Genomic DNA, 27,145 nt, shown 5'->3' with positions numbered 1-27,145 from the left:
CTCCGGTCAGGGCCGCCTTCAACTGGCAAAAGGACTCCTCATGCTTGTCTTCCCACGACAGTGGGGCTCCAATGGGTCTTCCACCTGTCCCGAATAACCCCTGCCTCCTTCATATTCCTCAACATATCTTTGGCACACTGGTAATGTGCAGGGGGAATAGGTCTATACCTCTCTTTGATAGGGGGATGTTCACTCGTGGGAATGTGGTGTTGGACCACCTTGATCTGCCCAAAGTCTAGGGGGTGCTTACTGAAAACCTGTTCGTACTCCTGCACCACCCTGTGTACCCCTGCCCTGTGATGTGTAGGGGTATCATCAGTGCCTACATGTAGCTGTTGGTGCCACTCCTTTGTGTCCCCCTGGGGTGGGGAAGTGCTGGTGGTAGGTGGGAGTGTGGATGGACTGGCTTCATGGATAGTGTGAGGGTCCAGGGTGAGCAGCTTGGCAATGGTGGCATACCGGGGGAGCCTGACTTCTTCCTCCCCACAGTTCAACACTCTCACGGGCACTCTCCCTTTCTTCACATCTACCACCCCTCGGGCGGCTACTACAGTGGGCCAGTGCTCGGAAGGCATGGGCTCCATCATCGCAGGGTAGTCACGCCCCTGAGGCCCTACTGCTGCCCTACACCAAATCATCATCTCACTCCTAGGGGGCACAGTCAATGGAGCAACATCCATCACTCTCACTCCACCAATCTCCCCTCCGGTTGAGCTTACATGCTGGCGGTACATCAGGGCGCGGATCTCACGCTGCACAGCCCTCTGCCGGCTCCCCGCCGCTGTGGTGGCTAGCTGTTGCAATAGGTTCAACACATCAGCCATGCAGTGTTCCATCACATTGGTTCCCAGCACTATTTTCGGGTTATGATCACTGGGTTCATTCATGATCACAATCATACCCTGGTGTTGCAGTTCAGCTTGCCCCACTGTCATAGCCACCTGTTTATGCCCCACCTGGGTCAATGGAAGTCCATTAGCGGCAATCAAATTTATACTATTGTCTGGAGGCGCCAGCTCGTCTGTGGCCCAATACCGCTGATACAACGTGTACGGTATGGTAGTTACCTGTGATCCAGTGTCCAAGAGAGCCATCACTGGTATGCCGTCCACAGCCACGGGGATGATAGGGCGGGCCCCGACATATCGGTCTCGCCAGTCCGGGGGGCCATGGTGTTCTACTCCTGAGGATTGGCCCGGGGCCCCAGGGGTTGCTCGTTTAACGGGCACTGTCGGTAATAATGGCCCGGCTTACGGCACTTGTAGCAGATTGGAGGTCTGCTCCGCGGGTTGTTAGCGCTTCTCCGCTGCATCCAGGGAACATCTTCGGGACTGTCAGCAAGCTGTATCTGCGCTGGAGGCTGGGATCTGGTCAGAGGTTGCAGTGCAGCGAGGATTTTGGCAAGGTCTCCGTCCAGGCGACGGACCTGGGCTGCCAACTCTTCGACTGTGCTGCTCGGGGCTGCAGGCATTACAGAGGTTGGTTTGGCTGAGGCCGCCACAACAGGAGCTGTCTCGACGGGCCACGGGACGGGTTCCAGAACTTCAGCAGCTGGGGGCTGTAGTGCTTTGATAGCCCGCTCCTTTAACACAGCAAAGTCCACATCAGGGTGTTCCAGGGCCCACAGCCGGAGTTGTTTACGATCCTCGGCGGACCTCATCCCCTGCGCAAATTGCTCCACTAACATCTTGTTGCTATCCGCCTCATTAATAGAGTTCACCCGCTTCAGCGTGCGGAGGGCGGTCTGCAGACGTAGAGCATAGTCCCGAATGCTATCCCCAGCTCGTTGCCGGCACTGGTAAAACTGCATCCTCAGCTCAGCTTCAGTCCGGGTCTCGAAGGCAGTCTGTAACTTCTCGAAAATGGTGGCTACAGAGAGCCGGTCCCCCTCGGCCCAGGTCTCCGCTTCCTGCTCCGCCGCACCGGTTAACTGGCCTAGCACTATCGCTGCACGTTGCTTATCAGTCAGGGGGTACAGCTCTAGCAACGGGTTAAGCTTTTTCCGGAAGGCCTGTAGGGCATCCGGTTTCCCGTCATACTGCGGTAGCCAGGCAGCTCCGGGTGCATAGGGCAAGGAAAACGGCATGACCTGAGCAAGCGCGGGGGCCGCGGCACCTCCCGCCGGTGCGGCCGGGACCTGGGCAGACCCATTCCCATCCGCGGGTGCCGCTGCGACCACCGCTCCTCCAGCGGCTCCGTCGGGCGCAGACATCTTGTTTCCGTCCCCCTTAGCTCTTTCCGGCCCCTCCTCTCTCGGGGCGGGGTTTTGGCCTTCGCGCCTCTACTGCTCGAGAAGACGCTCGAGCGGGAACCTTTCGCGCCAAAGATAGCGGCTTCTGAAATTTTTCTGCCGGATACCTCCGGCGGTAACAAGGCGCACCTCTACCAGACGGCAGAGCGGTAAGATCCTGTTCGTGACGCCAAGTTGTCGCGGGCGGGGAGGAGGGTGTCGGCACACTACGCTCACCCCTTCTGCTCGGGTCCGGCAGCTGCTCAGTGGTGGCTCGAGCTGTGGGCCGGATCCCGGGGTTTCTCGAGCGACACTCCTCGCCCGTGAGTGAAAAGGGGGGTTGTTGTGGTTGGGTGTGGGGGATTTGTTATAGTTCGTGACGCCACCCACGGTTGTGGTGATTTCACCACCGCTGCTCAATTCGGGGATCCCGGGGATGGTGATGCGGAGCAGCCAGGTGTTGTGTTGCCCCTCCGTGGGTAGGGGTTGGTGATCCCGGGGCCCGGTGGTGGAGAAGGAGGTGCGGGGCCTGGTGGGCGCAGGGACGCGGGGGCAGCGCTGTGCCTTGCGGCACTGTGGTACTCACTCAGCCTGAGACGTGGACACAGTTTGTACGGTAAACCAACGGCTGGTAGGACGGTCCCACAGACGGCTGCACCTGCACTCCCGGTAGGTGACGGTGATGTCTCTCTTCCTTGCACCTATGTTGACTGATGGTAGCGGTGGATTCCCTCCGGTTACCCGCTCCCCGACTGCAATCTGGGCCGGAGGAGCTCTACACTTTGCCCGCAGGCGCTGGCCCTGAGAAACTGGTGCCTTGGCGGTGGCGGTGTCTCTCCAATACGGGTTGGGCTGTTGCCTTCAATCGGGACTTGGTTGTTGGGGGATCTGCGTCCCCGTCACTGACGGATTTGGCAAATTTGGCGACTCCTAGCCTTGCCGGGGTCCGAGAGGCCCCTGCCCTGGTGCTGACTGTCCTTCGGAACACTGCTCCAGACCACCGGGCACACAGCCAACGGGGTCCTTCGAGGAACTTCCAAACGGTCCCCCTCCAGACAGTCACCGCCGTCGCTGACCTTGCTGATCTGGCCCTACACACAGCTGGACCCTTCAGGCTTTCCTTCCTTACTGCCACTTCACTTGTTGTTCTCCTTTTTCACTTTCTTACTTTCACTTTCTTAACTCCTCTACTTAGCTCCTTACTCCTACTCCTCCCTGAGCTGAACTGTCTGGTTTTCCCGCCTCCAGAGTTGTGAGCTCCTCGGTGGGCGGAGCCAACCGCCTGGCCCACCCCCTGGTGTGCATCATCAGACTCCTGGAGGAAGGCAACAAGGATTTGTGGTTAGCATAGATGTGCCTACCTGGAGTGTGGGGTGTGGTGGTGTTGTGACCTGTGTCCCCTGGCTTGCCCAGGGCGACACAGTCAGCTGTACACTAGAGCTTCGGAACAATGGGGGAGTCCACCACTAAATATCAATAAATGCAAGAATTATATATCAGGGTGCTAGCCAATGCAGTGGAATAGAAAAGCAGAAAAAAGGAAGAAATAGACACTGCACATGCCAGCCAGCACGACCACAAAATGAGAGATATAATAGACCTTTATTACAAAAGCTTTTAAAAACAGTTAACAGACAACAATATCTGCAACACTACCCATTTAGAACAGTGCTCACACAATATATGAAGTGTATGACAACCCCCCTACAGTTCAAACAATGATGTACTAAGAACATGTATGATAGCAAAAAGACTAACAGGATTATAGCAATAGCAAGATTAAATAAGTGTCAAACCATCAAAAAATATACAGTATATACAGCAATAATCAAACATAGCAATTTGACACAAATTATAATAACATAATAACGAAGTCAGCAAAAATTCTCATGCATGGCACATTGCACATAAAAAAACACATACGTGCTGAAACCGAGCAATGAATGGTCCTCAGTCTAAGACATGTATTTTCCTTGCGTGTTGCGTTTGGTACGTGTCTCCGGTACGTGCGTGCCACGTGTTATACGTGTGCTATCTGCGATAACACAAGGAAAACCAGTAATTTTAATACTCACGTGGTCCTTGCTGCTGTCCAGGGTACTGATCTTCAGCTCCAGCCCTGCCCACTCCCCGCTGATGGTACTGATCTTCGGCTCCAGCCCCGCCCACTCCCCAATGATGCTGCTTCCGGCCGAGCGTAGGGGCGGAGATTAGTGCCCGTGACATCACGCCCACCTCCTGAACACGCTCATAATGAGCGGCGGTCTCCAGCAACTGTTTGCAGCGGAAGATTCTGCAGGGCTGGTGGAGGTGAGTATGTTTTTTTTTTAATTTTAAAATCATGACACGTGTTTCTCCGGCGCGTGTCACACGGGACCGCATCCACACTACATCTGCGTGGTACGGGTGCGGGCCGCGTGACACCCGTGATGCCGGAGAAAAACGGACAAGTCGGCGTGAGAAACACACGGACACACGTAAGTACGGAACAGACACACGTTCCGTTCAAAAATACTTACGTGTGTCCAATACATTAGGAATACATTGGTCCACGTGTGTACGTGCCTCCGGTACGTGAGAAAACTGTCAAACACGGACCGGAGGCATGAACGTGTGACAGAGGCCTAAACAGAATTGGGGCATAATAGCAAGAGCAGCAAGACCATATGAAGATAATGGAACAAGCCATGCAAATAAATACCTGATTCATCTATGTGGACAAATAAACGCCACAATTGTAAGGGTCAGCAAGTTAGAAAAGCCAACCCATAACAAGAGATAGTGCAATCAAGTGCTATAGCAGAGATATCAAGGAATATATCAAGTTGACCGAATGTGCAATAATAATAATAATAATTTTATTCATTTATATAGCGCTATTAATTCCACAGCGCTTTACATACATTGGCAACACTGTCCCCATTGGGGCTCACAATCTAGAGTCCCTATCTGTATGTCTTTGGAGTGTGGGAGGAAACCGGAGTACCCGGAGGAAACCCACGCAAACACGGGGAGAACATACAAACATACAAACATGTGCAATAGAAAAGCCACTAGTCAAGGGATATTTACTCCAGGCATAGGGGAATAATATTGCAAAAAAGGAGTGGGGGAGGAGAAGGTGGGTAGCATGGCAGAGCCCCACGCGTATCGCCGCCGGAGCGGCTTCGTCAGGGAAATGTCTAAGTTCTCTAAGCATAGGCATGAATATATAAGTACAAAAATTAAGATAGAAATCACCTGTAAGGTGAGCGCTGGCACGGTCCGGACCTCATTCAACGCAGATGTAGGTGCATGCGCAGTGCGCCCGATACGGAAAGCCAAATGGCTCAGAACAATGCTGGGCAAATGGAGCGCGCATGCGCAGAGCAGGAGTGGAAGGGCCTGAGGTAAGCATAGATGCATGTGCATAGCGCAGTACAGGAGGCAAGATGGCTAAGTACCAAACTAGTAAAGTGCGCATATGTGGCATTGAAAAGATTGAAAAATGTGAAGTGTAACATTGTATCAATAAGTGAATATGAATGGGGATATGTGCATGCGTGAACATGCATATATAAGCATATACAAATGAATAACCTTATATATATGAAAAGATGGGGAAAAGTAAACAGACCAGTCCTAATAATATGGAAAAGCAATATGGACCAAAAAGAACAGCGCCCCATAATGTGAAACAGCAGCGCTGCACAAGTATGAAAAACACATGAGAAAAAAAGACAAGAAAATATTTCATAAGGGAGGTGTTACATGGTTTATTGAGTAGTTGCCATTGTGCAAAACAGTACCACCAAACATAGGTGCAAAGAGCACCAAAAAGATAAAGGAATTCCAAAAGGGAGGTGATGTATACCAAACAATGGCACTTGACACAGATGTGAGGGGACTATGGATGGAACGGACCAAGAGAAAGATGTTACTTGAAGATATTGCATACTCAGGTTATATGTCTAAAAATAAGAGACGGAAAATGAAATCCAAAAGCAAAAACCAAGTAATAATTGTATTAAACAAAAAAAGAAATGAATAAATAAATGGATTGACTGGGGTCACTGGAGGTGACACCACATGGTTCCACCTGAAAAAACAGACTACGGTATATAAGGCAAAACAGGAAAATAAGGGTCAACATCTCCTTTTATTAACTGACAGTTATTGGTTATAATTCTGTTGTGGAACAATGATGACAAACATCCAAGGCAAGAGCCATCTTCTATATCCGACAGAATTGTAAGCATTCCCAAGAATATTGGTGATTTACTGAGCAAGAGGATCTATTCCAGGATAAACAAATTGTTGAGAAAGGATCTGATGTAAATGGTGTAAAACAAGAACACAGTCATAGGAATTCCTTACAGATATAGCCAGAATGTGTCAGCTGTACACTATAGCTGACATATTGCTGCAATTAATCAAAATCGGTGTTGGCACTGACCATGGCCAATTACCACTTAGATGCTGTTGTAAATAGTGACAACCTCATCAAGATGGTTAACAGAGTGTGGAGCATCCCTGTTTAACATCATCTGCATCCTGAGATGCTGATTTTGTAGTCCTATAGGAAGGTATTTAGATTCCTTCACATGAAGACACACATATCACTGTATAGAATGTATAAACTAGAATTACTATATAGAAATATAAATATAAAGTGCAGAATTGCTATGTAGGATATTGCTGTAACTATCACCATCTAGTGTCTGGTTTAGATAGAGTCTGTAACAACACTAAGGATAAGCAGTAGTTAAGTATAAGATCAAGCCACTGAGGGAGGACCAAATCACAGGGAACAGGCTGACTCCATCTCGGATACTTATATAGGACCTGATTAGACATTGAATAGGACGTGCAGGTTGCTCAATACCTTTGACTGCAGTTAATGGCTGTGAGTTATCCCAAAAAGTATATACAAAAGGAGGATTGTATCTAATGGGCATCGAAACCAAATGAATAAACATGCAATTGCCTGCATAAATGTATCAAAAAGAATTTTATTACTACATGAAGATTAAAAAACACCTAAAAACACAGAAAGCACAAAGTGCAGTCTAAGCTACCCGGGAACCTCTCTAAAGCATGCGGAAAAGGATTTTTTCATGTATGTGGAACATGTTCTATATAATAAATGGTATGCATGGCACCTTTCAGCAATAAACACAATGGTAAGACATGATGTAAGCAGACATGAACAATACATGAATAATAGTACAAAATTATAAAAGATAATCCCAGAATCATAGGATAATTAACAAATTATACCTGAAAAGGCAAGGGTATAAATGACCCTAGTCCGTACAAAGAGAGGAGAGACCGGGAAGCGGCTGCTAGCCCTACGCATTACGCCCTTACAAAGTGCTTGGCTTCCTTAGGGGTGCAGTAGCTGGACAAAAAAAGGACACTTTAAATAGTCAGTAAACAAGGTGCAGGCAAATCTAATTGCAATCAATAAACACACAATAATGAAAAGCAAAAAAACGAGGCTGAGAGAGACTGGTGGATACAACTTCCCAAGGAAGTCAGAAAGAAGCATGGAGAACTCGCGGCATGTGTTGCACTGTGGAACACATAACTGGATCAGGAAGTAGAAACAATCTACAATGCCAGAGTATTAGATTGCGCATGCGTGGGATCGTCATGTGTTCCAGTGTGGAACGCAGTACCAGATCAGGAAATAGAGGCAATATAAAATGCCACACAGAGTACCAGATTGTGCATGCGCAGGATCGGTGTGCGTCCCAATGTGGAACGCATTGCCGGTGAGGGAGGTGATATACACTCCCAAACATAGTATAGGACCGCACAGCGTGGGTTAACAAAAAGGGGGCATAGAGAAATAATGACATGTGCGCCAAAGTGGGACGCATAACCATGCAAAGGAGTAAAACAGTATATACTCCCACACATAATACCTAAACCATGCAGACATGCCAATGTGTGGTTCCCCAGAGTCAGTTTACCAGTTGGAGATTTGTGATGTGGGGGTAAATAAGTGTAATTGCGATGGCACCTTTGAGGAATGAACTGTGTGTGATGTTGAGGTGCAGGAAGAGGAGAGGCCACTTGATGCAGCGCTTGCCATCCAATCCAGTACATGCTGTTTTTCACCCTCATTTCAAAGTTGAAGCAATGTGCGGCTGCCAAAGTAATCTAGTGGACTAGGTTGTCCAGTAACAGAAATTGTTCTCATTTCTCTTGGGATAGGATGAGCCGATGTTTGCACAGTAGAGTTTTGATTAAAATTACAACATCCCACACGTACACCTCGAACACCCCTTCTATTCAGCCTTGCACCACGACCTCGTCGTGATTTACCACTCATGGTTGATGTACCCTTGCCCTTTGAATCAGATGTTTCGCAACCTTACGCCCACACCTGTCAGACACCTGACAAAAAAGATAAATTATTTATTTCTTGCCTGAGATGACAGTATTGGGAAGGCACTAAAAAGTACCAATACCTAGAAATGTGGTTCACTGGGTAGCTTGGAGCAGGTACTGAAAAGTGCCAAGACCTATTTAGCTAGTTCACAAGCAAATTTAAAGCAGGCAATACTAAGTAACATTACCTGGAAATGTGGTTCACTGGGTAATTTGGAGCAGGCAGTAATAAGTAGCAATACCTTGAAATGTGGTTCAGTGTGCAATTTAGAGCAAGCACTGAAAAGTGCCAAGACCTATTTAGCTAGTTCACTAGCAAATTTAGAGCAGGCACTATTAAGTAACAATACTTAGAAATGTGGTTTACTGGGTAATTTGAAGCAGGCAGTAATAAGTAGCAATACCTAGAAATGTGATTCACTGCGTAATATGGAACAGGCACTGAAAAGTGCCAAGACCTATTTAGCTAGTTCACTAGCAGATTTATGGCAGGTACTATTAAGTAAAAAATACCAAGAAATGTGGTTCACTGGGTCATTTGGAGCAGCCAGTAATAAGTAGCAATACCTAGAAATGTGGTTCATATCGGAATTTGGAGCATGCACTGAAAAGTGCCAAGACCTATTTAGCTAGTTCACTAGCAAATTTAGAGCAGGCATTAATCAGTAACAATACCTAGAAATGTGGTTCACTGGGTAATTTGGAGCAGGCAGCAATAAGTAGCAATACCTAGAAATTTTGTTCACTGAGTAATTTGGAGTAGGCAGACATCCCTATTCTACACTATCGCTCTCCTCTCTATCTCAGCTACCTATCATTAAACCCCTAGCTAAGCTAATCTAAGCTAACTTCCATAATGTTTAACATTCACAAAATGTAGCTGATGCCACATGCCCTCATTTTATATGCAGAGGCACATGTGACTTAGTCAGCCAATGACACAAGCCCTCGTGTCTAAACAATGTGGATGTTTTCTGCATTGTGACTGGCTGCAGGAACATCCGCAAATAACGTTAAGAGACAAGAAAAAAAAGGTGCTGCTCCTCTGGCTTTTCTCGAATCCCCCCCCCCACTGATTAAACATATTCCCCATTAATCATACAACACCACAATCCTATCAAAAAGCATAACGTTATTAGAAAAGCATTTTTGGAAAACGCAATCAGTTATGGAATAAAAACGAATATTGCCGACTTTTGGGGAATGTGCTCGTGCTCCCGAGCCCAAGCTGAACAGGCTGTGACTGATACCGAATTTGAAATTGGTGAATCTTTATCGAACAGGTTCGCTCATCTCTAAACATAACCCACTGAAGAACAACACACTGTCTCTACTATTTTGTTGTACATAACTTTGCTTTTAATTAATTGTTTAAAGGGAACCTGTCAGCAGAAATTTCGCAATAAACCTAAAAGATTCCCCCTCTGCAGCTCCTGGGCTGCATTCTAGAAAGGTTCCTGTTGCTATTGTGCCCCCTTTGAGACCTAAATAAATCTAATATATAAAGCTGAATGTGTGTGTATGTGTGTGTGTGTGTGTGTGTGTATGTGTGTGTGTGTGTGTGTGTGTGTGTGTGTGTGTATGTATGTCCGGGATTGGCATCTGCACCATCGCAGCTACAGCCACAAAATTTTGCACACTCACACGTCTGGACCCCGAGAGCGTCATAGGCTATATTTTGAGGGGAAATTTTAACCCCGCTCTTTACAGTTATTCGCCAAAAACCCTGCCTCCATTAAAGCGAATGGAGCTTGGAGCCACGGTGCGGCCAGAACTTCAGAAGAATGCGCAGCCACGCCCTTATATGGAATGTTGGCATGTCACAATGCAGCCAGGGAAAGAGACAGACACAGACAGGGAAAGAGGCAGACACAGACAGGGTAAGAAACATACATAGACAGGGTAAGAGACAGACACAAAGAGACAGACACAGACAAAGAGACAGACTGACAGGGAAAGAGACAGACAGGGAAAGAGAGGGAAAGAGAGAGACAGATTAAGAGACAGACACAGACAGGTAAAGAGACAGACACAGACAAAGAGACAGAGACAGACACAGGGAAACAGACAGACAGTGAAAGAGAGGGAAAGAGACAGACATGGTAAGAGACAGACAAAGACAGGTAAAGAGATAGACAAAGAGACAGACACAGGGAAAGAGACGGAGGGAAAGAGACAGACAGGGACAGAGAGGGAAAGAGACAGACAGGGAAAGAGAGGGAAAGAGACAGACAGGGAAAGAGACGGAAAGAGACAGACAGGGAAAGAGACAGACAGGGAAAGTGACAGAGCTATATAGACAGACAGGGAAAGAGATAGATAGACAGACAGGGAAAGAGATTGAGACAGACGGAGAAAGAGACAGAGACAGTCAGAGACAGACACAGGGAAAGAGACAGACAGACAAAGAGATAGAGAGAGAGACAGAGAGATATATACAGAGGGGGAGACAGACATTATAATTACATTTATATCTATTTGTTTTGTGGTTTTTGTGTGCAGAACACATTTTTGTTAATACATTCTATTTTGTTAACAGCAGTTATTAACCCGGGCGAAGCCGGGTAGTACAGCTAGTACTTTATAAAGTCTTACCTTTTTGTATGCAAATCTTTTTTTATGGTCACGGGGGTGGGCTGTCTTGCGTCCGTTATTCTCCCTCCTGCCGCTTTACGCCATCCTCCATTGCTCAGTTACATACACTAGGACGCTGCCCAGTGCTCCCGAGGCATCGCGCATGCCCAGTGCCACTCTCGCGGGGCTGAGCACTGTGCACACTGTGACCGCTGGTGACGTGTTGCGCAGGCGTGAGATTAATGGCGGCGCTGTGATTGTCATCAGCAGCATCATCCAAGTACCCGCCCATAATCTCGTGCCCGCGCTTTTCACTCTGCCTCCACCGTTATGCGGTTATAATCGGTGGTGTGCTGCTCCTCCCATCTATTTCCTGCTCCAGGAAAAGATGGGTAATAGGTGACGTGGTTTCATATGGCCAGCGCTTGCGCATAACGGTGGAGGCAGAGTGAAACGCGCGGGCATGAGATTATGGGCAGGTACTTGGATGACGCTGCTGATGACAATCACAGCGCCGCCCATAATCTCACGCCTGCACAACACGTCACCAGCAGTCACACTGTGCACAGTGCTCAGTCCCGCGAGAGTGGCACTGGGCATGCGTGAGACCTCGGGAGCACTGGGTGGCGTCCTCAGGTATGGAAATGAGCAATGGGGGTCAGTGTAAAGCAGCAGGAGGGAGAATAACGGACGCAAGACAGCCCGCCCACGTGACCATTAAAAAAGATTTGCATACAGAAAGGTAAGACTTTTATAAAGTATTTATTTAGGTCTCAAAGGGGGCACAATAGCAACAGGAACCTTTCTAGAATGCAGCACAGGAGCTGCAGAGGGGAATCTTTTAGGTTTATTGCGAAATTTCTGCTGACAGGTTCCCTTTAATTATACCACTGCAGTGTGCATCAGAATGGGAAACAACATAGGTGCTACATTGTGGAACACTCACTATACACCATGATTAAGGCTGCTCTAAGCACCAGAAATGCGTAGGTGTTCTTATTTTAATCTGTCACCAATTTATATGCACAAAAATAATAATACAATTTAGTTTTGAAGCTGGGCTACCTACTTTCTTCTTTTAACTTTAAGCATGACATAGCAAAAAACAAGGGGAAAAAACGCAATAAAAAGCCAGTAAAAAATGCACTCATGACAAAAAAAATGCAAGTAATCTAATAGTTGCAGAAATTCTGCAACAACAAAAGCTCATTAAATACTCATGGTGGAAACGTAGCGAATAACTGCAGCATACAGTATACAGCAACTTTATTTTCTCCGTGTACTTCATATCAGGAAACTAAAGTGGAACAACCTGTCCTTCCCTGTGTGCTCAGACTTGTTTAACCTCTTTCACTCTGGCCACTCCCCAGAAACCTCTGACACTAACTGCTTGGATAGTAAAAAGAAACTTGCTTCCGGATGTATAAATGACTCACAGAGGCTGTCCTGAGCTACAACATGGATAATAACCAGAATGACCACAGGGTTCTTCATCGTCTAATCGAACAACCTACGGTAAGTTGTTTTTCATGTATATGATGAATAGACTTGATAGAACTAGAATTTGTATTCAATCGGAGAAGTGTGCGATACATTACTAGTAACATTGCTTAATGTACACGACCCCTCATAGTAACACAGATATACACACCCATGTCTATGGGGGATTTCCATGTCCATCCAACTTACAACGTATATACTGTAGAAGGTGTATTGGCTAGCATTGACTTTCGATCTATACCAAGACATTTTTCTTCATTTTTTACATAAGATCTTGCATCATTTGGTTTCAGAATTGAAACCTCTTCTGGCATACAACAGAGTGAAGAAAGCTTAACGTGTTCACGCTCAAGTCAAATCCAGATGTTAAATGTCACATACAGATGAGAAGTGGTCTTGATGTTTCCTTTCTGCCTGTAAAACAGCCAAAGTCCATATTGATGCAATTCTTAATTTATCAGACTGTAAACTACTTTATAATTTGGCCCTGACATGGCAAGCTTCATTATTAGCCTGGGTCTAATATACTGTAAGTGTATGATAATGATGCCCTACATAACTAACATAGAGCACAGGGGTTTGGATAAGTCACCCCTCCCCCTCATACCCCATCTTAGCCACTTATACAGGTATGCAGGGGACTTAGGCTATGTAAAAATCATACCTGTTGTATAGGGTTTAATAACTTAGTTTATAGAAAAAACAACTATTTCTTATTAGTGATGAGCGAGTATGCTTGTTACTACTCGGTACTCGCACGAGTATCACTGTACTCGGGCTACTCGGCGGGTACCGAGTAATTTCGTGATACTCGTGCTTTACTCGTGGTCTTCATTTCTGCATGTTGGCGCTCTTTTGAGAGCCAGCCCTCATGCAGGGATTGGCTGGCAGACCACTGCAATGCCACAGCCCTGTTAGTTGTGGAATTGCAGTGATTGGCCGGCCTGCACAGCGTGACCGAGCCTTTATACCGGCCGGCGCGCTGTGCTCTGTACACAGCCATCTCATATTCCCTGCTTTCCACGCCCACAGGCGCCTATGATTGGTTGCAGTGAGACACGCCCCCACGCTGAGTGACAGGTGTCACACTGCACCCAATCACAGCAGCCGGTGGGCGTGTCTATACTGTGCAGTAAAATAAATAAATAAATAATTAAAAAAACCGGCGTGCGGTCCCCCCAATTTTAATACCAGCCAGATAAAGCCATACGGCTGAAGGCTGGTATTCTCAGGATGGGGAGCTCCACGTTATGGGGAGCCCCCCACCCTAACAATAACAGTCAGCAGCCGCCCAGAATTGCCGCATACATTATATGCGACAGTTCTGGGACTGTACCCGGCTCTTCCCGATTTACCCTGGTGCGTTGGCAAATCGGGGTAATAAGGAGTTATTGGCAGCCCATAGCTGCCAATAAGTCCTAGATTAATCATGTCAGGCGTCTATGAGACACCCTCCATGATTAATCTGTAAATTACAGTAAATAAACACACACACCCGAAAAATCCTTTATTAGAAATAAAAAACAATAACAAAGTCCCTCATCACCAATTTATTACCCACAACAAAACCCTCCATGTCCGGTGTAATCCACGGTCCTCCAGCGTTGCGTCCAGCTCTGCTGCATGCAGGTGACAGGAGCTGCAGAATACACCGCCGCTCCGGTCACCTCCACGCAGCTAATGAGGTGAGTATAGCGATCAGCTGAGCTGTCACTGAGGTTACCTGGATCCAGCGGTGGATGCAGCGGTGGCCGCGGGTAACCTCAGTGACAGCAGCTGATCGCGCTACTTACCGCCGCTCCGGTCAGCTTCACACAGCAACTGAGGTGAGAAGCGCGATCAGCTGCTGTCAGTCAGGTAACTCGCGGCCACCGCTGGATCCAGCGGTGGCCGCGATTAACCTCAGTGACAGCAGCTGATCGCTATACTCTCCTCAGTTGGTGCATGGAGCTGACCGGAGCGGCGGTGAGTAGTGCGATCAGCTGCTGTCACTGAGGTTACCCGCGGCCACCGCTGGATCCAGGTAACCTCAGTGACAGCTCAGCTGATCGCTATACTCACCTCATTAGCTGCGTGGAGGTGACCGGAGCGGCGGTGTATTCTGCAGCTCCTGTCACCTGCATGCAGCAGAGCTGGATGCGACGCTGGAGGACCGTGGATTACACCGGACATGGAGGGTTTGTCGGGGTTAATAAATTGGTAATGAGGGACTTTGTTATTGTTTTTTATTTCTAATAAAGGATTTTTCGTGTGTGTGTGTTTTTTAACTGTAATTTACAGATTAATCATGGAGGGTGTCTCATAGACGCCTGACATGATTAATCTAGGACTTATTGGCAGCTATGGGCTGCCAATAAATCCTTATTACCCCGATTTGCCAACGCACCAGGGTAAATCGGGAAGAGCCGGGTACAGCCCCAGAACTGTCGCATATAATGTATGCGGCAATTCTGGGCGGCTGTTGGCTGTTATTGTTAGGGTGGGGGGCTCCCCATAACGTGGCGCTCCCCATCCTGAGAATACCAGCCTTCAGCCGTATGGCTTTATCTGGCTGGTATTAAAATTGGGGGGGACCGCACGCCGTTTTTTTTAATTATTTAATTATTTATTTCACTGCACAGTATACACACACACCGGCTGCTGTGATTGGGTGCAGTGTGACACCTGTCACTCAGAGTGGGGGCGTGTCTCACTGCAACCAATCATAGGCGCCGAAAAGCAGGAAAGCAGAGAATACGAGATTGATTAATGACCGGCCGGCTTTTTCAAAAGAAGAAAAGCCGCAGGAGCAGTGTGAATGCCGTGCAGTGCCGCAGCAGTGATCGGCGAACGGTGAGTAAGAGAGAGGGGGGAGAATGACCGACAGACTGTGAGAGGGGGACAGACAAGACAGAGAGAGACCGACAGAGCGAGACCGACCGACGGGAGATAGAATGAAAAAAAAAATGACCGACATCGCTAGTAAAAAGCACAAAACGTGCGTTTTGGACATCGGAGTGCCACACAATGTTTATGTAAAATCTTTCATGTATTAATCTCAAAAAGTAACATACACCAGCTCTATCTCACTATTGGGTATGTGCCCTTAACATTTCCGCCATGAAAATTCATTTTGGGGTCATTTTGCAAGGTTTTCTGGTGAGTCCGTAAAAATGGCGTAAAACTCGGACAAAATTGTTCACAGCTGTGACTTTTGAGTGATAAATGCTTCAAGGGGTCTTCCCCATGCTGATGCCATGTCATTTGAGCACTCTTCTGAGACTTTTGTGACAGTTTTAGGGTTTCTCCATGCTGCCGGGGGGTCATTTCACAAAAATACTCGGGTCTCCCATAGGATAACATTGGGCTCGTTGCTCGGGCCGAGTACACGAGTATCTTGGGAGGCTCGGCCCGAGCCTCGAGCACCCGAGCTTTTTAGTACTCGCTCATCACTATTTCTTATATAAATGAGGGGTCTTCAGTGCACCCTTGGTATGGCTTTGGGCTTTGTCAGTTCACATACTGAGCACTTTGTGTGGCTCTCAGGTGAGCGCTGCCTGACCTCTGCGGCCACTCACGTAGTGTTATTACCAATTCTCTGATTATGGCGTGTAGTACAGTACCGGATATTAGCCACATTCAGGACCAGGGTCGGACTGGGGTGTCTGGGGGCCCACTAGGGGAACTGACTCTAGGGGCCCACCCTACAGCTAAATATAAATACCCATTGGCGTTATAACGATTATTGTGTTGCATTGACTGTATATACAGACAGCTCCTGCATATCTATTTTGCACACAATATCTGGGATGTACATTTACAGTAGTTTGCAGTAGAGGGTCTTTGGTGACAAGTTATCACCGATCCACAGGTTCGGTAGGTGATATTATTGATCAGTGGAACCAGACTAGTGGAAATCGCACTGATCGGAAGAATGGGGCACTTTTATCCCCATTATATAATGCAGCGGTGGCAGGTGGGGTGTGTGGCTGCAGCTCCATTCATCTTCTTTGGGGATGACAGAAAGAGCCAAGTACAGAGCTCATAGCCACTGAGGGAATGAATGGATCAGGGGTCGAGTCGGACATGAGCTCCAGTGTAATGGGGATAAAAGTTGCACATTTTGCCGATCGGTGCAGGTCCCAGCAGTCAGACCCCAGTGATGAATAAGTTATCACTTATCCTTAGGCCTTATTCACACATTCAGTATTTGGTCAGTATCTTACATCAGTATTTGTAGCCAAAACCAGGAGTGGGTGAAAAATACAGAAGTGATGCCCGTGTTTCTACTTTTCCTCTGATTTTACCCCTCCTGGTTTTGGCTACAAATACTGAGGTAAAATACTTACCAAATACACATTGTGTGTATGTGGCCTTAAAAAAGATGATTACTTGTTTTGACCGGAGAACCTCTGTTACTCCATATGTGCTACAGTGTAATAATCACAGGACAGGGAGGGGTTAACCATTCAAGTATTTAATCTCTATTGGAAATAATCTCCCTCTTATAGAGAGAAAACGTGACCTCCATACACAAAACGATCCACTATACCAAGACCAATATCGCATACAAGGAAGAAATACCGCCACGCCGTGACCAGACAAAATATTACCACCACACAGTGACCGTGTACAACCACATAAAAGAGCGTAATACTGCCACACCATAATAAGACCACATAGTAACTGAATATTACCACATACAAGGGAGAAGTACCACAACACTACAACCACACCACATAATAACCAAATAATACCAAACACAAGAGACAAATATCAACACAACATGAACAGACCACACATTACTACCACACAGGGACGTATAATACTACAATAATGATCATGAATAAAAACTACAACACTAATCACACTAATATTATTTGTTTTAAATGACTGACTCCCTTTAAATAGCCTTACTGTATGATGATTAGTGATGAGCGTGCATGCTTGGCACTGCATCAGGGTGCTCGAGACGCTCATTGCTCAATCGAGCACCATGCTCGAGTCCCTGCCCATATGTTTTGCAGCTGTTACAGAGCCAATAATCATGCAGGGATTGCCTGCCACACACAGTAATGCAGTTGCTATGTTGGCTACTAGCATTACTGTGAATGGCACCCATATTGCATCATTGGAACTTATATGACACCCAGGGGCACGATGCTCGGCACACTGTCCTCTAGAAGCAGTTCGGGGAGAGTTGATCTAAATAGGAGAGCTTAGACTAGAGTGGGGTTTATAGACTTTCACCCTTTAGTGCCTTTCATGTGCCACTAAAGGGTGTTTTTAGCCTTGTTTAGCCTAATAAATAATTAAAACAAACAGCATGGGGTACCCCATATTTTTGATAACCAGACAAGGAAAAGTAGAGAGCTTTGAGCTGATATTATCAATCTGTGAAGGTCAATGATTATTTAGACCTTCCCAACCTCAAATATCAGCACACAGGAGCGCAGGAAGTGGGGCATCACATTATCTGCGCAAATTCTGGCATTTTGTCCCGGGTCTTCCTGATTGCCCTGGTACGATAGCAATTTGGGTAATATTTTTTGGGGCTGATATCAGCTGTGTAATGTCAGCTGGCATCAAGCCCAGGGAGGTTAGTAATGAAATAAATCTATCATACACTCCGATTACCAACCCAATAAGTATAAAGATAAAAATACAAACACAATTTTTTTTTATTTTAAAAAACACTTCCTGACTTGTGCCCTAGTTCACTAGTTTATTAAAAAAAAAAAAAAAAGCCATGAAGATCCAAAGTAGTCCACCAAATCCTATGTAGTCCACAAATGCAATTCTGAAAGACATAAAAAGAAAGCGGGGAAGTAATAAAAACAAAACACAGTTCCTCCTTCACAAATTTAGTGTTAAAAAAAAGTTCCTGCATTCCCACAACATCCACTGATTGTGTAACACAACCTATGGAGCCTCAAAACCTATGGAGCCCAAAATTCAGAGGGATGAGGTAGCCTATGTGTCTGCCTGTGCCACCTTTGCACTCTCTACGGCATCTCCCTCTCGTCTTTCTGGATGTTGGCAGCCTTTAAGTGTTCCCAGTCAACCCTGAACAAATATTTCGATGGATTTTATAACAGATTTACCCTCCTGTGCTGGTAATATGGTAATTGTTGATAGGTTTTCTAAAATTACACGTTTTATTGACTTACCATCCTGACCTAATGCCAAGACTTTAGCTCAGGTCTTTATTTGTGAAGTTGTAATAACTCCACAGAGTTCTCTCTTAATATTGTCTTGGATAGAGAAACTCCATTTGTGATGCCCCTGGACTAGTCAGGGCGTCACAGGGCAGTGCACTTGCTGCCCTTTAGTGCAGGGCTCATCCCCTCTTGGTTCTGGGTTCCCAACCTATGGTACTGCCTCCATCTGCATCCAAATCCCAACCACACACACCACACCCTGTCAGACACACCAGTGGGCTGCTGAGTTGGAATAGGGCCACCCACCTAGGGGTCAGGCAGACTGGTGAGAGGGAAGTAGAACAGAACAGTGGTAGCTGTCGAGTAGTGAGGAGCTGGGGGAGTGTGTGGCTCCCTGGGTATTAGAGGTTGAGCCTCAGACGGTGGTCTGGGCCCGTAGGAGTCAGAGACCCGGTCACAGGGTATTGAGGCTGGGTGCCTAGACCTGGTATTGGAGGACGGTCAGCAACTCGAGTCTAATAACCAGTCCAGGACCAAAAGCACGGCGGGAACAGGAGCCTAGGTCGAGGAGTAGCTTCAGGCAACCCGACAATTAACCTGCGGAGGATAGTATCTTTATGGACTGTCCCCAAGAAGCTCAGTGACCAGGGGCACTAGCGCAACGAGGGGGATAGGGCTTTCCAACCCACGCAGCCCACAGAAATCCCAAGCGTGAGCCCTTGAGAGCGCAGCTCCACTATCAACAAGTAGGGAGCGGTGCACAGACAGCTTTACGCCAACGGGCCACCAGAATACTTCTAATTTGTGCACAGAGGCAGGCTCCGGACCACCCGGCAGTGCTATAGGGGACAGATACCCGGACGGGCTCCCCTAAGAGGGCAGCGGCACCCAGAGACTTGGTTTACCTTGTTGTCAGAGTCTGCTTTGCGGCCGCATCATCACCAACCCTGCCTGAGTGAGTACATGGTCCTCCCCTGCTTCCAACCAGCCCTGCGCTCCCCTACACCAGCATCTCACCATTCAGAGTCTCGGGGCCTCCCCTACCCGTGGAGGGAATGTCATCTGGCTGCCCCACTCCATCTTCCCCGGGTACTCCCATCGGCAGCGGCGGTACTCCCCTTATCGCGAACCACGGGTGGTATCACAAAATCTTATCCCCTGTAAATAGTCCCCTTTTACATTTGAGTGACCGCAAGCCCCCGGGTCCAGAGACCTTCGAGTCACAGCAACCCCGGATCCGAGCGGTTCGACCACTGCAGGGGCGGCACACATTCATTGCCACATTTTAGAGAGCCTTTTGCTCTCGGTTAGGGATTAAGTTATCTCATTTATTCGGCATTCCACCCTTAGTCTACTAGGCACACAGAACCTATAAATCAAAATCTGGAGGGGTATTTACGTTGTTTTGTATCTGATAATCAGGAAGAGTGGTCCTCTTTCCTTCCTCTGCCCCAATTTTGCTATTAATATTTGTCATCACAAATCCACTGGAATATCACCATTTTTTGTATCTATGCTCAGCATCCCCAGTTCTGTACATTTCAAGAGGAGCACTCATCAGGGGTACCTGGGAAGTATTTGTCTCATCTTTATCATCTACATGGGAGAAGGTCAGCAATATTTGCGTGACATGCGTTCTAAATATAAACGTGCGTTACAGATGTGTGACCTGTGTGTGCATGATCTGGTGTGGCTATCTACCAAGAACATTAAGCTCAAAATACCTTCATTGAATTTAGGACCCTAGTTTATTGGTCTGTATAAAATTACTGCAGTCACTAATCCTTTGGCTTTCTGTGTGGCACTACCAGCATCATTTAAAATCCATAATGTACTTCACAGGTCTATGTTAAAAAAAATATGTGGCATCTAGTACCTCTCTACCTTTACCTCCACATCCAGCCCTAGTCAATGGATCGTTAGAGTTTCAGGTTTCAAAAATTACTGATTCACATTTTGTGCACTGTTTGTTACAGTATTTAATTTATTGGAGGGGTTATGGTTCTGAGGAAAGGACTTGGGTACCATCCTCCAATGTCTATGCTGAGTGCCTCGTTAGGAGTTTTCATCTCCTTCATCCATAAACAAAATGGGTCCTGAGTGTCCAAAGACCTCTCTTAGAGAGAGGAGTACTGTCACAAGGAGGTTTTTTTTACAAACATCACCGACTGTCATGGTGGCGTCAGGGTCTGTGGAGACTACAGATTTTGGCACTCTGCCTGCTAACTTCTCTTATACCTGTGATCAGTGCAGGCAAACTTGGGCATTAACCCACAGATTTGTAGTTCATAGGCAGGCTAGCAAGAGTTCATCTCTGCTGGGCTGCTCATTAGTCTCATTTGTTCACATGCTGGGGGAGTCAGTCACATTCACTCCTTTCCTATATATGCTGGCTGGACAGTGCCTTTAATGCCAGCTATAGTTTCTATATACTTGTCTGGTGAGGTATTGTGACCCAGGCTTACTTGTGTTTGTTGTACTTCTTTTCTGCAAGCAGTTGTGGTGTTAACCCGTGTTGTCATTTTGTTGCCTTACTACTCCTGCTTTTCTCCTTAGTCTGTTACTGTTTGTTTCTGTGAGTTTACAGTGTGTCTGCGTTTTGTTTTTTCCCTGTCTGTCTTTATCTCTGTTGCCATCACACACCTGCCTCTTCCTTCCCTGAAGGGGGAAACAGTTTACTTCTGGTTAGGAGAATAGAAAGGCATGGGACTTCAACATCACCATTAGGGGTAATCTGGAGGTTAGGGATAGCCTATGGTTGCCTAGCGTGAGGGACAGTATGGGACGCCCCTGTCCCTTGCTATCCTACATTTACATCGTGACAGTGCTATTGAAATAGAAATATCTGTAGATGCTGGTAACAACCCATCCAATCCACACAGGGAAATAAATCAAGCCATAGATGGCCATAGCCTATTTTAAGTATAATAATGAGAAATGACACAAAGAAAAAATATTGAACACATAAGAAGGAGAGGTGAAAAAAGCCATGGAAAGTTATAACACCACCTGAAATCTATCAGTATTTAGAAAGCAATCCTGCCATTTAGTGAAAAATAATATCAGCTGGTTCAACTGATAGCCTATAAAAAAGATGCACATACTAAGTTGCCACAAAAGAAATATGTCATGATGAGTAAAACGAATGAGCTTATTGTCGCAAAATATACAAATGGCATTGGCTACAGAAGAATATATAAACTACTCAAGGTTCCAGTGTGTATTTTTGAAGCCATAATCCAGAAGTGAAAATAACATCATTTCACCATAAACTGGCCACGACCAGGTGCTCCCTACAAGATTTCAGATAAAGGTGTGAAAAAAATTACCAGAAGAGTTGTCTAAGGCTATGTGCGCACTAGCCGTTTTTACCTGCGGTTTTACCCGCGGTTTTGCTGCGGAAATTTCTTGAGAAATGTTTGTAATCTTTCTGCAGACATTTCCCAGCAAAACCTATGGGAAAAAAAATAGCTGTGCGCACACTGCGTTTTTTCTCAAGAAAATTCTTTGTGAAGATTTTCTTGAGAAAATTTCTTGAGAAAATGTGCATGTCACTTCTTTTCCGCAGGTACCTGCGGTATACCCCCAGTATTTCACTCCATTCACTGTAATGTAATCGCGAAATTCCGGGGGTATACCGCAGGTAGCAAATGATGTGCGGTATACCCCCGGTATAGCCGCGATTTACCTGCGGGAATGTTCATCGCTGCCTGCGGTTTTGCAGGAAGTGATGTCATTATGACAGAAGAGGAAGCGGAACAGAGTAAACACACACGTCACACTCCCTGGACGCCGTACAGAAGCACTTCCGTGTGACCTCCAGGTGCCCGTGCAGTCTGTGTCCTGCTGCAGCCCCGCGGCTGCCTGCACTGCTGTGTGTCAGTGTCTGCCCACAGTATCAGCAGCTTATCACGCTGCAGCACAGGCAGACACTGACACACAGCAGTGCGTGCAGCCACGGGGATGCCGAGCGCTGCTGTCACGAGGTGAGATGAGATCATTACCTGCTGTGACGATCTCCTGCCTCCTGACGTCACCGCTGTCACTGCCGTCTATGCCCGCGGCCCGAGACTGTCACTAGCGGTGACGTCACGGGCTCTTGAGATACTGCTGAGAACACGGCGGGCATAGAAGGCAGTGACAGCGCTGACGTCAGCTGTACAGGAGATGATCACAGCAGGTAATGATCTCATCTATCCTCCTGAAGTCAGCGCTCGTCATCCCCTGCAGTGACCTGGGATGACCTATTGATGTTAGCTCAGGTCACTGCACTGCTCTCCCAGCCAATGGGGAACATTCTGTTCTTCATGGACTGGGACAGTGACTATGGTATGGATTGCCGTGGGACCCCCCCTTATTGGATTACGCCGGACCAGGATTTGATTGTTCTTGTCAATAAATTGATGAAAGAGGGAATGTGGGGAGTGTTTTTTCAAATAAAACTTTTTTTGTTGTCTATTTTTTATTTCTTACTGACTGGGTTGGTGATGTCAGGTATCTGATAGACGCGTGACATCTCTAACCCCAGGGCCTGATGCCAGGTCACATTACACATCTGGCATCAACCCCATATATTACCCTGTTTGCCACCGCACCAGAGCAACGGGGTGAGTTGGGGCGAAGCGTCAGGATTGGCACGTCTAATGGATGCGCCACTTCTGGGGCGGCTGCAGCCTGCTATTTTTAGGCTGGGGAGTGTCCAATAACAGTGGACCTCCCTAATCTGAGAATACCAGACCACAGCTGTCCGCTTTACCTTGGCTGGTGATCCAATTTGGGGGGGAGCCCACGTTTTTTGTTTTAAATTATTTATTTAATGTGAAATAACAGCGTGGGGTGCCCTCTGCTTTGGATTACCAGCCAAGGTAAAGCTGCCAGCTGTGGTTTGCAGGCTGCAGCCGTCTGCTTTACCCTAGCTGGCTACAAAAGATGGGGGGACCTCACGTCATTTTTTGTTAATTATTTATTTTTTGGATAAATACAAGGCTAGGCACCCTTTAGTGCCACATGAAAGTCACTAAAGGGTGCCAGCTTAGAAAATGCAGGGAGGTGGGACATTATATAGGTCTTTCTCATCTATCTATCTATCTATCTATTCATCTATCCATCTTTCCCTCTATCCATTATCTGTCTATCTATCGATTATCTATCTATTATCTATATTATTTATTGCAGTTCAGCATAAAAAAAACGCAGGGACCAACCTGCGGAAAAACCGCGGCAAAACGCATGCGTTTTTCCCGCGGTTTTGGAGCGTTTTTTTACCGCAGGTGCAGTAATCTTCAACTCCCAGAAGTTTCTCAAGAAATTTTCTTGAGAAAAATCACTTTTCTAGTGCGCACATATCCTAAGAGCCAATAACCACATGTAGAGAGTTGCAGAAAGACTTAAGGCTGCTTTACACGGTACGACCGATTGTGCAATTTCACAATCGATCGTACCCGCCCCCGTCCTTTTTGCGTCACGGGCAAATCGCTGCCCGTGTCGCACAAAGTCGGTAACCCCCGTCACACGTACTTACCTCTCGTGCGACCACGCTGTGGGCGGCGAACGTCCACTTCCTGGAGTGGGAAGGACGTTCGGCGTCACAGCGACATCACACGGCCGCCGGCCAATGGAAGCGGAGGGGCGGATATGAGCGGGACGTAAACATCCCGCCCACCTCCTTCCTTCACATAGCCGGCGGCGGCCGCGGGACACAAGTGAGCTGCTGTTCATCGTTCCCGGGGTGTCACACGGAGCGGCGTGTGCTACCACGGAAACGATGAACAACTAAATTAAACGATATTATGGAACCTAGCGAGCAGTACACGACTCACGATTTATGAGCGATACTGCGTCGCTAGGAGGTGTCACACAGGCCGGCATCGCTAGCGATGCCGGATGTGCGTCACAAAAACCGTGACCCCGACGATCTTTCGCACGATAGATTGTCTGGTGTAGCCGTGTATAATAGTAGGATACCAGCGTCTCGTGATCTATCAAAACAGCAACTGATGGCTGCAATGGTGTGGTGTAGATATGAGAAATGGCCAAGGGATGCGCTAAGCTCATTGTCGGCCTCTTGGAGTAGGTGAGAGGATGAATGAGTGTGAGAATCAAAGTCCGGATTCACAGAATCACCTGAGTCAAAAGTGTGGCAAATGGGTGTTATTCTTCGTTACTCAATTTCAAAATGCCTCAAGTCTTATTTTAGGCACTGAGCGAACTGAAACAAAAATGTTTGCTTAGTTGGCAGCAGCCTTTACAGGACACAATGCAAACCGGAGCTGCGTATTTTTCATGCTGGAATATGCCCTTCCAATGATGTCTTCTGTGCGTGATCCTCCAATGCACTCTCCAGCAATAATGGCTTTTGGAACATTTGTTGAAACAGGATAAAAATAGTAATCACAGCAGCAACCTTTGGTATTCACATTTCTCTCTTCAGGCTGCAGAGGAGCAGCTCAGGGCCACTACCGCCAGATCACAACTATAAATAGGTGATTGATTCTCTGTAACATGTAATACTTTTATTTTCTTTTAGGACAATGTGGAAAATGTGCAGAAGAAGCGCAAAAATAACATTTTTAAGAACCCGAAGTTCTGGATAGTTATTGTCATTTTATCGGTCGCATTTGTAACAATTCTTAGCCTGATACTATATTCAAGTAAGTAAAGCTAAGGCATGCATATATGCAGCCCCCTGCAAAGGAACTGAACCCCCTAAAAATGTCTGGATTACAAATGATCATTATCTATATATATAATTGCCTTATTCTGTCTGTCTGTCTGTCTGTCTGTCTGTCTATCTGTCTGTCTGTCATGCTCCGAAATTGTGTCCTTACGGTGACACAAAGCTGATTGGCCGCTGGGCTCGCCATGGCCCCGCCCCCCACACGGATTGGCCTCTCGCCCCGGCTCTCTGCAGGCCCCGCCCCCCTCACGCAATGCACGCTCGCTCTGGCCCAACTGACACGGAGCCGCGACTCCCAGGTGAGTACACACACACACATCAGATCACACTCACTCTCACACTCACTCTCACACACACCTCACACATCACAACATGCTGGGATATTGCTTGCTTCTACACCGGCTCCGTCAGGATCCCGGCAGCGCCAGACATAACCTTGCGATGCTGGGATCTTCACGGAGGCCGTGAAAGCTGGTAACCATTATACACATCGGGTAACTAAGGTCCCTTGGTTACCCGATGTGTATCATAGTTACCAGTGTACACCGGCTCACACTCACTCTCACACACACCTCACACACACATCACATCGCATCCACACATCAAGGTCCTGCAGCGGCGGAAAATACAGACACATAACAGCACACACACATAACAGCACATACACACACACAAATCAGATCACACTCACTCACACACACACATCACATCGCATCCAAATACTCACAACATCCTGGGATATCGCTTGCTTCTCGGCGGCGGTACTGTGCTGTTAGCTTCCAGGACCTGCGGGAGGATCACATGGCCAGAAGCATGTGATATCCCCGGATGTTGTGAGTATAAGCGCGTATGTGCGATATCGTCAGTGTCTGTGTGTGTGAGTGGATGCGATCGGGTGTGTGTGAGTGGATGCGATCGGGTGTGTGTGAGTGGATGCGATCGGGTGTGTGTGAGTGGATGCGATCGGGTGTGTGTGAGTGGATGCGATCGGGTGTGTGTGAGTGGATGCGATCGGGTGTGTGTGAGTGGATGCGATCGGGTGTGTGAGTGTCGGCAGAGGAGCACGGCGTGCTGGAGGAGGCTGGGAGCAGAGAGGCTGATCATGGGGAAGGCTGGGAGGAGAGAGGCTGATGCTGGGGGAGGCTGGGAGGGGGAGGCTGGGACGAGGGAGGCTGATGCTGGTGGAGGCTGATGCTTGGGGAGGCTGATGCTAGGGGAGGCTGGAAGGAGAGAGGCTAATGCTGGTGGAGGCTAATGCTGGTGGAGGCTGATGCTTGGGGAGGCTGATGCTGGGGGAGACTGGGAGGGGAAGGCTAATGCTGAGGGAGGCTGGGAGGAAGGAGGCTGGGAGGAGAGAGGCTGATCCTGGGGAAGGCTGGGAACGGGAGGCTGATGCTGAGGGAGGCTGGAAGGAGAGAGGCTGATGCTGGGGGAGGCTGGAAGGAGAGAGGCTGATGCTGGTGGAGGCTGATGCTTGGGGAGGCTGATGCTGGGGGAGACTGGGAGCGGAAGGCTGATGCTGAGGGAGGCTGGGAGGGGGAGGCTGGGAGGAAGGAGGCTGGGAGGAGAGAGGCTGATCCTGGGGAAGGCTGGGAAGGGGAGGCTGATGCTGGGGGAGGCTGGAAGGAGAGAGGCTGATGCTGGTGG

The 27,145-nt window shown here is 47.5% G+C and overlaps 1 protein-coding gene across 1 annotated transcript in view; it reads left to right on the top strand.

Annotated features, from left to right (window-relative positions):
- The first annotated feature begins 12,580 nt into the window (after positions 1-12,580).
- C2H3orf52 (chromosome 2 C3orf52 homolog) overlaps positions 12,581-27,145 on the top strand; it is a 51,733-nt gene continuing 37,168 nt past the window's right edge. Inside the window, exons 1-2 of the mRNA XM_075333842.1 lie at positions 12,581-12,697; positions 25,349-25,472. Coding sequence (XP_075189957.1) covers positions 12,641-12,697; positions 25,349-25,472 — 181 coding nt within the window. The 5' untranslated portion in view covers positions 12,581-12,640. The remainder of the gene's footprint in view (positions 12,698-25,348; positions 25,473-27,145) is intronic.

Source organism: Anomaloglossus baeobatrachus, chromosome 2, assembly GCF_048569485.1.
Source record: "Anomaloglossus baeobatrachus isolate aAnoBae1 chromosome 2, aAnoBae1.hap1, whole genome shotgun sequence".
NCBI classification, from domain to species: Eukaryota; Metazoa; Chordata; class Amphibia; order Anura; family Aromobatidae; genus Anomaloglossus; species Anomaloglossus baeobatrachus.
Note: the sequence above shows the minus strand (reverse complement) of the source record. Positions and strands in the feature narration are given on the sequence as shown.